General features: G+C 37.4%; 1 protein-coding gene across 2 annotated transcripts; it reads left to right on the forward strand.

Moving 5' to 3' along the window:
- The first annotated feature begins 211 nt into the window (after positions 1–211).
- On the forward strand, positions 212–10,822 carry LOC148719881 (uncharacterized). Of its 2 annotated transcripts, XM_088739494.1 has the most exons (6): positions 212–561; positions 1,516–1,603; positions 3,239–3,321; positions 5,701–5,744; positions 6,973–9,543; positions 10,064–10,822. In XM_088739494.1, the coding sequence occupies exons 1-5, from the start codon at positions 505–507 to the stop codon at positions 8,405–8,407; spliced, it is 1,707 nt and encodes a 568-aa protein (XP_088595620.1). In that variant the 5' UTR covers positions 212–504; the 3' UTR covers positions 8,408–9,543; positions 10,064–10,822. The 2 variants fall into 2 exon arrangements, with proteins under 2 accessions (XP_088595620.1, XP_088595621.1); XM_088739495.1 differs by lacking the exons at positions 212–561; positions 5,701–5,744 and having other exon boundaries at positions 1,567–1,603.
- The last annotated feature ends 1,115 nt before the right edge of the window (positions 10,823–11,937 follow it).

Consider the following 11,937-nt stretch of genomic DNA (forward strand, 5'->3'; position numbering starts at 1 on the left):
TTTCAGAACGAAAATCGCCAAGAGATTATCTCCACGGATGTAATGTTTTAAATGAATTTTCTGGATGATAATATATATTTTTAAAATACAAATTTTTAATTAAAAAATTTTTATTTTATGTATGCGTAGAATGAGACTATTGCATAAATAGCGCTCTCTTCTGCGAGGATCGTGCATCATACATGAGACTGCTGATTAAAGTAACAAAACAAATTGTACAATAATCATTAATCAGAAAAATTATAAATAAAGTACCGTGGCTTTTCATGACGTCATAATAGATTACCTTCAAGTGGGGATCTGCCTGGGTATTCTATGGCTTACTTCAAGTCGTTTAAGAGGCTGCTGTTTTGCTATAGCAACACAGCGAACTATTCCGCTAGTATTTTCATCACACCGGAATTGTTGTGACGTAAGTATGTCACAACAACTGAATTATGATAAAATTCAGTGTTTCATTGGTGGGGTGAGATTCCCCATCTGTAATGTATCCTAAATAGACACATGCTGCTGATTCTAATTATAGATCAAAGCAAGACAGTGTTCAAAGTTAGAGTCGTGGTAAGTACGATATTTGATGATTAATGTACTGATGTGTTAATGTGAGATAATAATAATTTTACGATAAATTCGTCAACGCCTTTAAATATGAGCTGTTCTTACAGAGACCATTACTGAATTGATTAGCATACTGACACACCATAAATTGCTAAGGAGGGACGTAGTTTTGATTAAATAACTATTTCTATGTCGCCCAGTAATATTTTTTATAATCGCAACTCGAAAAACTCTCGCTTAGAAAAATAAGGAGGACTCTAAACACAGTACTTCCGCCATGTTGGGTCTAATTTGTTTTATTCATACTTATCTAGCGTTTGCATAAAATTTAAAATGCCTGTGTCAATTAAATTCAGTAGACATTCTGAATCTGTGCCTATTGAAACGCCCTGAGCAGTTTACAAATATTAAATGTACGCAATATTTTTTACGCGGGGGGTCAATTATCTTTGGAAAAACAGTCTTCAAATTCAGAAAGACGGGAACCGTGTTTGGTGTTTTCCGATGTTAGAACAGGTAAAAATATTAATATGGTCATTCGAAATTAAAATTTTGTTTATGGAAATGTACAGCCCATCAGCAGAGATTCTTTCTCTCAGAAAAACATCCGTTTGGTCACGTTTAATGTTGTTGCCTCGGCCGTCCTGAGCAACTTAAGATTTTCAGTGTCGGTGAAAAGGCAGAGTACAAACAAATCGCACCTTGTTGCTAAAGTAAATATTTATTCAAGGCGGGAAAATCCGTTTTGTTTGATATATAAATCTTGCGCGTTTGATTTCTGGAGAAGATTGAGAGCGATCGATTTTCGGGGTTCCTTAACGACTTTTTTTCTCTTTACAAATCGAACTTTATCTAACTTCTTGTAAACTGCTGTTCCCTCTTTGAATTAGTAATTTTTATTTTAACTATCAAGTTGTCAGTTCTTTATTATAATAGCAATTTTCATGTATCTTCTAGTGTTTTGCAGAAAAAGTTTTATTTCAGTTTCTTACTTTTGGTTTCATCAATCACAAGACTAGAATATCAAACACGACATTTCTAAAAGGTGAGTAATTTTAGAAAGAAAATATCTTCCCGTTTTACAAAACTGAAATTTTATGGACATTTAATAAACATTTCGTAATAATCCTAGATTTTGTCAAAGATTTGTTGCAACAAACGTGACTTAAATAATAATAGTCTGCAAGATAAATGTTTTAACTCAAAACGAGGCCTTAAACCTCTGTGATGCGATGCAAGTTCTATCCTACCGGCTTAGGTTTTTTTACGATGATCATTTTCGTATTCGATCCCCTTATATTATACATTTGAATTCTTCTTTGCTCTGCAGAGAAAAGTTTAAATCAGTCTCTAGCTTTGGTCTTCGAGCTGTCCAGAGATCTTCTCTTTTTCAAAGGAGGGCGGCTTTTAAAAGCTTATTTCAGAGATATCACGCGCTAAAACCTCTAGCTGATCTTTCTGTATACTCTTGTCATTTGAAAGCTCTATGGTAGATTAATTTTGTAAGGAGAAGCTGCACTTTGATCACTTTTGTAATGACGCAGAATACAAAAAGCCCTGGGCAACCTGGAACACAGTTTTATCCCATTTTAGGCTTTTTTTTTTTTTCAGTGATATCCTCTGGCTACTCGTGTGATTAGTAATTTCTTACCTGGTTATTTGCATTTACGTTTGTTTGTCAAGGAAAGTCTCCATTCACTTTCTTTCTTTTGTTTTCTTCGATCACGCCATTCGGAGACTGAAGAAGGGATGTTTCGTTTTGAAAGATGAGCTGTCCCACATTCAGTTCAAAACCAAAACAAAACGAATTTACCATGCGATTACTTTCTAACGATTATCAACAGTTAAATAGATTGAGAACTATTCTCACATAGACCATGAATTGCTAGAAAAATGACGTGGTTTTGATTAAATCATTTCTATGTCTGAAGATTTTTTGTCATCGCAACTGGAAAGAATCTCTCGCTTAATAAAACAAGGAAGACATTAAACACGACACTCCTGCCATGTTGAGTCAAATTTGTTTTATCATACCTATCTAGCGTTTGGATAACATTTAAAATACCTGTGTAAATAGAATCCAGTAGACATTCTGAATCTGCGCCTACAAAAGCCCTGAGAAGTTTACATCTATTGAATGAACACAACATTTTTTACGCGCGGGTCAGTTATCTTTGGAAAAACAATCTTTAAATTCAGAAGGACGAAAACCGTTTTTGTTGTTTCCAATGTAAGAAACAGGTAAAAATATTAATATGGTCATTCGGAATTGAAATTATTGTTTTATGGAAATGCACAGCCCATGAGCAGAGATTCGTCCGTTTCGTCACGTCTAATGTTGTTGCCTTAGCCGTCCTGAGTAGCTTAAGATTTCAGTGTCGGTGGAAATGCAGAATGTATACAAATCGCATACTAGGTTAATTAAATGTCAATTCCAGACGGGAAAAATCTGTTTTGTTTGATAAATTAATCTTGTGCGTTTGATTTGTGGGGAAGATGAAGATTGATCGATTTCCGAGTTCGTTAACGACTCAGTTTTTTTTTTCCGTTTTACAAATCGAACTTAATCTATAATTCTTGAAATCAATTGTTCCCTCTTTGGCTAATCAATTTTTTTTTTACCTCTTAAGTTGTCACTTCTTTCTTACAGTAGCTATTTTCATATATCTTTGTTTTGCAGAAAAAGTTCTATTGCAGTTCCTTAATTTTGGCTTCTTCAGTCACACGACTAGAATATCGAACACAACACTTCTTTTTAAAAAGGTAAGAGGTAAAAAAGTAATTTTATAGAAAAATCTTTTGTACTATTTAAAAATCGAGCAACAGTGTTTTATCGGGTTTAAAAACTCGAGGCGTAACCGAGTGTTTTTAGACCCGATAAAACACGTGCTGCGAGTTTTTTAAATAGCTTCAAAGACCCGTGCCTCTCTAGGGATTTTTCTAAACGTGATTTGAATGCATTAAAAGTTAATTACATACAGAGGGGAAAAGTGCTCCTTGTTCGGCTGCCGGTTAAAGTTCAGAAAGCTTTTCCTTGAAATAGAGGCTGATAGTTTCCAAAGAAACTGTTTGGGGCTGCGTCGGTGGGGGTAACGAAATAATTTGGATATGTCAACAAAGTTGAAATGGTAAATTGGCCACCGTAACGATTACAAAAGCTGACGTTTCGAGCGTTAGCCCTTCGTCGGAGCGAAGGGCTAACCCTCGAAACGTCAGCTTTTGTAATCGTTACGGTGGCCAATTTACCATTTCAACTTTGTTGATATATCCAAATTTTTCCTTGAAATGCCTCCCAAACGCTAAGTCATATCAGACAACATTGGATAGTTGATCTGATATGACTTATGATGGATGTCCTCCAGGGGGAGGACGTCCATCACACAGTAATCTCGTGCGTGAGAAATTAACGTCTCCTACCCCAACCGGCAGCAGACAGGACCTCCATTTACTCGTCCCTATCGGAGAAGACGAGAATATCTCACCATTTCTTGATGTTATAGAAAGGTAGCAAATTCTTCTCAATTATTCTAAGAACTTGAGTTTTGGCCCGGCCGGGGACCGAACCCTCAACCTCCCGCACAACAGTCCAGCGCACTATCCATTGAGCTAACTGTGCGGCGGTTGTATTCGGTTAAATTGTTTTTTCTGGTAACGGCAAATAAAATGAATGAATGAATGAATGAATGAATGAATGAACTTCCATGATCTAATTACCACGTCTCCTTTCTAAATGTTACAGTCATAAATATCGCTGTAAATACGATTAGAGAATGAAGTGTTACGTCAGTTGAACACTGTCAAGCTGATAAGCTTCTTTATTCTCCAAAACTATTGGCTGAATAATATATTGGTGCTGTAAGGAGAAATTACAAATTAAACAATTCTGAAGTTTCAGGGTCTGAGAGGGAAAGAGTAAAAGCAGACATGATGCATGAACGGATAATTCTGAAGTAAAAAAAATGAAGATGCAATGTTATTCTATAAAGATGGAGAAGCAGGAAAGCGATGTAGTTCTGTTTTAGCTTGTCTGAACGAATTCTTGTCTTTGTTTTGCAGGGAAAGCGTTATTTCAGTTTCATACTCTTAGCTTCCTCAATCATACAATCAGAATACTAAACAAGACACACTTCCTTCTTCAAGGGCAAGCAGCAAAAATAAAGGAAAAAAGCTTACATTTCTTTCCTGTTTAAAATATGTCTACACTGCCTCAAATGAGGCACGACAGAGATCAAATTCATAAACAGAGTACTAAAGTAAAAGAAGGAGCCACAATGTTTTACAATGCACTTTCTCAGCCAAACTGGAAAGTCATGTTTATATATATCTCAATCTCTATGGTGATTTTTCCAACCGATCACACTTTTCGCTTTGTTCTCACACGAGTACCTTGCATCTATCTTTGTTTCTTGCTATCGGTCTCATCACTCAAACAATTAGGACTCTGAACAATGTATGTTTATTTTTCCAAAGGTTATCATTTTCCTGCTTAAGAAATCGGAATATTTCGAATACAAGTTTTGGATAATTCAAAGATATAAGAGCTACAGTTTTAAATAATTTGAACATACAGGTGTAGTTTGATTCAATTTTTTATTCGATTGGTAGAAATCGGAAGGACTTAGCTGCATTAATTCTTTGAATTAAAGGATCCTACAGCTTCTATGGAAATTTCGCTAAGACGAGCTGCTAACGCTCGAAACGTCAGCTTTGAAACTCTTTACGGTGGCCAATTTACGTTATTAAATCAGCTGATAATACCAAATTAACATGTTCCTCACTTCTGTAACTTCAAGATTTTCAAAAGTCATTCGCTAAAATTTTTTGGATTTAAACTTGCTAATTTTGGTGATAGAGATACCAACCTCTGGCTGATCTAGATCTGTCTGTTTACTCTTGTCATTCGAATACTGCATGGTATATTAATATTGTAAGGAGAAGCTGCATGTTCATCGTCATGTGATGATGTAAAACACTTATTGAGCCCTTGAGCAACCTGGAACACAATTGCATTTCATTACAGGTTTATTACCAGTGATTTCCTCTGACTACACGTGTGATTAATACTTCTTACCTAGCTATTTGCATTTACGTTTTTTTGTCAGGGAAAGTCTCATTTCACTTTCTTACTTTTCTTTTCATTAGTCACACCATCTGGAAACTAAAGAAGGGATGTTTTGTATTAAAATGTAAGCTGTTCGCATTCAGTTCTGCGTTATTATTGCTTCTTAAATTTCATTTTCATTTTCCATAGATAAAATTGACATTGCTGTTTGGTCAAAACAAATCGAGTTTTATCGAAAACACTGGAACCTTGCTCCTTTTTTTGAGAAAAGAAAAGTTTATAGATGATAGTAAATCGTCTTTTAGAAGTCGCGTTTTATTCCGTATTCCAGCGCTTACTTTATAACGATTATCAACAGTTAAAAGATTGAGGAGTAACGAGTGACAGGAATTGTACTTTTATTTTAATGCGTCTCAAAGCCGATTCTCTTTCGACTCATTTCATCTGTAAGAGACTTTCGTCAAAGATAAGAACCAATACATCAATCAGGACACATTTAAACAACGTTATGTGCAGTTTTACCATCTTATAAAATTTCTTAAATTAAGTTCAAGTCCATTATATTTTTTCGCAACGCGATGTATAAACAAGATCTGTCACATAATTACATACCTCTAAAAGGAAACGATATATTCGCGAACCGCGGAATTCAGTGTGGAATGGTCACTGGTTTTTGAAAGACAATTTGACGATTGTTGGTTGATTTATGTATTACATCATGAAATATGAAAGTGCTGTTCCTAAGAAACTACTAAGGAAAACTTATTTAGTAGCTATTATTTTCTTGGCGTCCACCACTTTTTCGAATATGTAACCTTGCCTGGCTGGACGAGGGTTAGCAGATGTCAAATTTTAAGATCCGTAAAGTTGTCCAGGGGGAAGGGTTGTCTCGGAAATCCGAGACCATATAAATGGGGCTTAAGTTCGTTCTACGCAATCTTTTTCATGCGGAATTAAGGAAGACGATCCCTAGTGGGCAAGATAGGCCCATCTCACCAGCTCGGGTAGCCAATCGAACATTTTGAAGAAGAGTAAGACAGCAAAGCTCTATGAAAATACAATGTACTATGGCTAAATGCACTCTAAACCTGCGATACCTAAAATGAACTGTCAGCCGTTTTGTGTGATTGCAAAACGGAAAGAAACTCTAAGGCCGCTTAATTGTAAATTCAATCTTTGCGACCAAAGGAAACTTTCGATTTTTTTCACTTAGATTTAGCAGAGTTCGAGGTATCGAGGTATCGGAGATTCGACTTGCTTTTAGTTTTTATTTTGTTCAATTTTGCTTTTTCCTCCGCAATTTAAAAAGTTGTTTGTTTTCTCACGTCCGATGCCATTCTTTTCACATACAGGATGAGTTACACAGCAGGAATCTTAGAAGCAGTCCGCATAAGTTTAGATGTCGCCATAATTCTTCTCAAGACTGATCGTGCCCTAAAAGCGACTGAGTTTTGTAATAAGTGTGTGAGTCTACTTCAAAACTTTGACTCTGGTACTCACCTTGAAATCTCTGAAGACATAATCAATGTGTACTGTGCCATCTCTGGTTACACAAATGAGGCAAGGTACAACGCCACAAAACTTCTCAACAAGCTCCACCGAGCTGGAATACTAACCATACAACTGGGAGACAAATATCATGAGCAAAATCGGTTTGAGGAGGCGAAGCAAGCTTTTGAAAGCGCACTCACCATCATGAAAATGACTGGCCATAGTAGGGAAGAAGCAGTCGCTCACGGAAGACTTGGAGTTGTGACAAATAATCTCAATGAAAAGCAGAAAGCAATAGAACACCATAAAAAAGCGCTTGGCATTGCGATAGAAATGGGTGACAGACAAGGAGAAGGAGCAAGTTATAGGAACCTCGGAAGTGTCTACTATACCCTTGGCGAATATCAGACAGCTAGAGAATATCACGATGAAGCCCTTGCCATAGCGACTGAAATTGGGGACAAAGAGAAAGAAGTAATAAGTAACAGAAACCTCGGAATTTTGTTTCGAACCCTTGGCATAAATCAGACGGCTAAAGAATATTACGAGAAAGCACTTGCCATTATGATAGAAATCGAAGACAGAAAGATAGAGTGTGCAATTTACTTGAGTCTTGGAACTACTCATCTCGAGCTTGGAAAAAATCGGTCGGCTAAGGAATGTTTCGATAAAGCACTCAACTTGTGTAAAGAAACTGGTGACAAAACAATAGAAGCAGGTGCTTCCGTCGGATTGGCGACTTTTTTTGCTTTTGTTAAAGAAAAAGAAAAGGCAAAAGAACATTGTGAAAAGGCGCTTGTCATCACCAGGAAATGTGGCGATAGAGCTATCGAAGCTGAAGTTTACTTAAGCGTTGGCAACCTGAATTTCCAAAACCTGGATGAATACGACAAGGGAGAAGATTACTTACAGAAAGCTCGCTCCATAAGCATCGAAATTGGAGACAAAATGACTGAGTTTCAAAGCCTTTACTGTATCGCAAATTTAAAAAGATCACAATCAAAGATTGAAGAGGCAAAACAATATCTCTGTCAAAGCATTGAAATACATGAACACATGAGGTGTCTTCTGAAAGGAAATGAAGAATTTGAAATATCTTTGCTAGAAAAGCACGGTCGTTTTCCCATAGAGATGCTCACTAAATTGCTTTGCAAAACCGGAAAATTTCGAGATGCTCTTTATGTCGAGGAGCTGGGACGAGCAAGAAGCCTTACAGAATCCATGGCAAAGAATTTTTCTCTGAAATCCACATCTCAGCTGATCCAAAGACATGGTTCGGCATCGAAAACATTGTGAAAAAAGAAAGGAATTGTGTTTTTTTGTACATTTTGTATTACGAGCGACAAGTTTTTCTCTGGATTTTGAAAGCAAATGAAGACACCTGCTTTCGATCAACAGACAAAGTGGAAGACATCAATGTTATTCCTGAGGAAGTTTACAATGTGGAAGTAATATTCAAAAAGAGCGCCGTCCCTTTAGGTGCTTTACCCACAGAGAATTGCGAAAATCGACCTCTGGGTGACTATTTGATGACATCTGATGGTGAAGAGAGTAAAGGTATACCGAAAGAGTTCTTCATTTGTGTTACAAATGGATCATCGTTCCTGTCGCAGATTTCCTTACAGAGCCTGAAATCATTATTGTGCCGGATCGTTTCTCGTACCGAGTCCCATTTAATGCCTTGCGCGATGAATCAACCGGAAAGTATTTATCAGATAATTACAGAATCCGCATCATCCCTTCTCTGACGACTCTCCGGCTCATTCAAGAATGTCCAGCAGACTATCACAGCCAAACTGGTGCTCTGGTGGTGGGTGATCCTAAAGTTGGCAGTGTGCTTTGCAAGGGAGAAATAAGGAATTTTTCGAGGTTGAAATTTGCTAGAAAGGAAGCAGAGATGGTTGGTCAATTGCTGGGCGTAGCACCTTTGTTAGGAGCTTATGCAACAAAGAAGGCAGTACTTCAAGCAATCCCTTCAGTGAGTGTGATACATATCGCCGCACATGGAGATGTAGAAAGAGGAGAGATTTCCCTCAGCCCTTAATGTACTACTAGCAGAATTCCACAAGAGGAAGACTACTTCCTGACAATGTCGGAGATTTCAAGAGTTCCAGTGCGAGCTAAGCTAGTAGTACTTAGCTGCTGTCACACTTTGAGTGGATTGATTAAAGAGGAAGGAGTTCTTGGACTTGCTCGAACATTCTTAGCATCCGGTGCACGTTCAGTGTTGGTAGCTTCGGGGGCCATAGAAGACGAAGCAACGATGACGTTCATGAAACGCTTTTACAAACATCTTTTTCGTGGTGAAAGTGCCGGTGAATCTCTTCGTCAGGCCATACAGTGGTTGAGACGCTACGGCTTTCCCAAACCTCGCCAATGGGCTCCGTTTGTGCTGATGGGGGATAACGTGACGATTGATTTTCGAAAATAGGGTAAGTCTGGTTATAATGAACGATTTTCTTTGATTAACCTAGTTACCTTGGCTTGTTCAAGTAACTAACTTGTGGACGATTTTTTTTTTAATCTGTTCGTTTGTTTTTCTTTGTTTTTCATCGATAAGATTTCAAGAAAAAGATGATTTTGTATAATACACCGATCCGGAAGATTTTGGCGAGTCGTTTTCTTAAATAAGCTTTGAATTAGAGTTACTTTTTTATGAAAGATATTCAGGAACTATTGCTCAACTTCAATACGATACTTGACACTATGATAATGAGGACAATCTGAGAAACATAAGCCAGCGTTAAATAAGTTATATCAACAAAAACAATTAAATGATAATCTAATTGTTGCATCAAGTATAGTACCATCAGCAATAATTTTGGAAGTTTGGAATAAACAATACCCAATAATACTAGAGTAGAGAATTAGTGTAAAATTACTTTTTAAGTAGTAAATTTGTTTCGTATGTTTTAAAAATTAATAGTGACAAATGTGTATTGTTTATTTAAGGTGAAAAGAACTCAAGGAGGAAAACAATGAGACAGCGAAGAAAAAGGAGCAGTGACTGATCCCGTGCAAAGATTATCCTTCCTGTACATCGTGTTTAAATGGACGCTAGTATCACTTTGCAAGACATTTTTTTTTAAGTTTGGTAATTGCTTTTGCATGCTTTTGCAAACTTGGCTGAATAGAAAGCGGGCAACACTGAAAGCCACAATTCAGCCGTTTGATCCAGTAAGTGTATCAATAGAGGACTAAACAGAAAAAGTTGATGGGAGAATTGAACGCTGGAAATTTGCTAGCTGTTTAAAAATACGAGAATTTTCAAAAATTTTGTCGGAGTCGCAATTGCAAAACTAAAAGATTAAGTCTTTATTTAAACCTTGATGGTCGGTCCGGTTTCCAACTCTCCTTTAGCAAAATAGTGTTCAAGATGCGTAAGTGAGAATCAAAGAGTGGTAACAACTGTGGACAAGGAATGTAATAATCGATTGCTGTAGAGAATGAACAATGCGCGAGATTCTAACGCATCAATCAAACAAAGAAAAAAACAATATTGCTCGAGATACAAACGCAACAGTCAGACAAAGAAGAAAAAAAGTAAGGCGCGAGAAACAAGCGCAGCAGTCACACAGAGATGAGAAAAAACTGCGCGAGAAACAAACGCAACATTCGAACAGAGATGAGAAAAAACAGTGCGCGAGAAACAAACAGAACAGTCAAACAGAGATGAATAAAAAAAAGTGCGCAAAAAAGGCAACAATCAAACAGAGATGAGGAAACACAGTGCGCGAGAAACAAACGCAACAGTCAAACAGGGCTGAGAAAAAACAGTGCGCGAGAAACAAACGTAACAGTCAAACAGGGCTGAGAAAAAACAGTGCGCGAGAAACAAACGCAACCCTCACACGGAGATGAGAAAAAAGTGCGCGAGAAACAAACGCGACAGTCAAGCAGAGATGAGAAAAAACAATGCGCGAGAAACAAACGCAACAATCAAACAGAGATGACGAAAAATAGTGCACGAGAAGCAAACGCAACAGTCTAACATGGATGAGAAAAAACAGTGCGCGAGAAACAAACGCAACAATCAAACAGAGATGGGGAAAAACAGTGCGCGAGAAACAAACGAAACATTCACACAGAGATGAAGCAAAACAGTGCGCGAGAAACAAACACAACAGTCAAACAGAGATGAATTAAAAAAAAGTGCGTAAAAAAGGCAACAATCGAACAGAGATGTGGAAACAGTACGCGAGAAACAAACGCAACAGTCAAACAGGGATGAGAAAAAGTGCGCGCGAAACAAACGCAACAGTCACATGGAGATGAGAAAAAAAAGTGCGCGAGAGACAAACGCGACAGTCAAACAGAGATGAGAAAACATAATGCGCGAGAAACACAGCAACAATCAAACAGGGATGAGAAAAAACAGTGCGCAAGAAAAAAAAAGCAACAGTCAAACAGAGATGAGAAAAAAAACTGCGCGAGAAACAAACGCAACAATCAAACAGAGATGAGAAAAAACAGTGCGCAAGAAACAAACGCAACAGTCAAACAAGGGTGAGAAAAAACAGTGCGCGAGAAGCGAACGCAACAGTCAAACAGAGATGAGAAAAAACAGTGTGCGAGAAACAAACGCAACATTCAAACAGAACTGAAAAAAAAAACAGTGGGCGAGAAAAAAACAACAGTCAAACAGAGATGACAAAAAAGTGCGCGAGAAACAAACGCAACAGTCAAACAGAGATGAGAAAAACAGTGCGCGAGAAAAAAACGCAACATTCAAACAGAACTGAAAAAAAACAGTGCGCGAGAAAAAAACAAAACAGTCAAACAGAGATGACAAAAAAAGTGCGCGAGAAACAAACGCAACAGTCAAA

This window comes from Stylophora pistillata, chromosome 11, assembly GCF_964205215.1.
Source record: "Stylophora pistillata chromosome 11, jaStyPist1.2, whole genome shotgun sequence".
NCBI classification, from domain to species: Eukaryota; Metazoa; Cnidaria; class Anthozoa; order Scleractinia; family Pocilloporidae; genus Stylophora; species Stylophora pistillata.

What these genes read in the sequence shown, in the direction of transcription:
- LOC148719881 (XM_088739494.1), top strand. Translation starts at nt 505, where the DNA reads ATGCTGCTGATTCTAATTATAGATCAAAGCAAGACAGTGTTCAAAGTT. An exon ending in CAACACTTCTTTTTAAAAAG is followed by an intron (nt 3,322 to 5,700) that starts GTAAGAGGTAAA and finishes TCTTTTCATTAG; the next exon opens with TCACACCATCTGGAAACTAA. An exon ending in GGGATGTTTTGTATTAAAAT is followed by an intron (nt 5,745 to 6,972) that starts GTAAGCTGTTCG and finishes TTTCACATACAG; the next exon opens with GATGAGTTACACAGCAGGAA.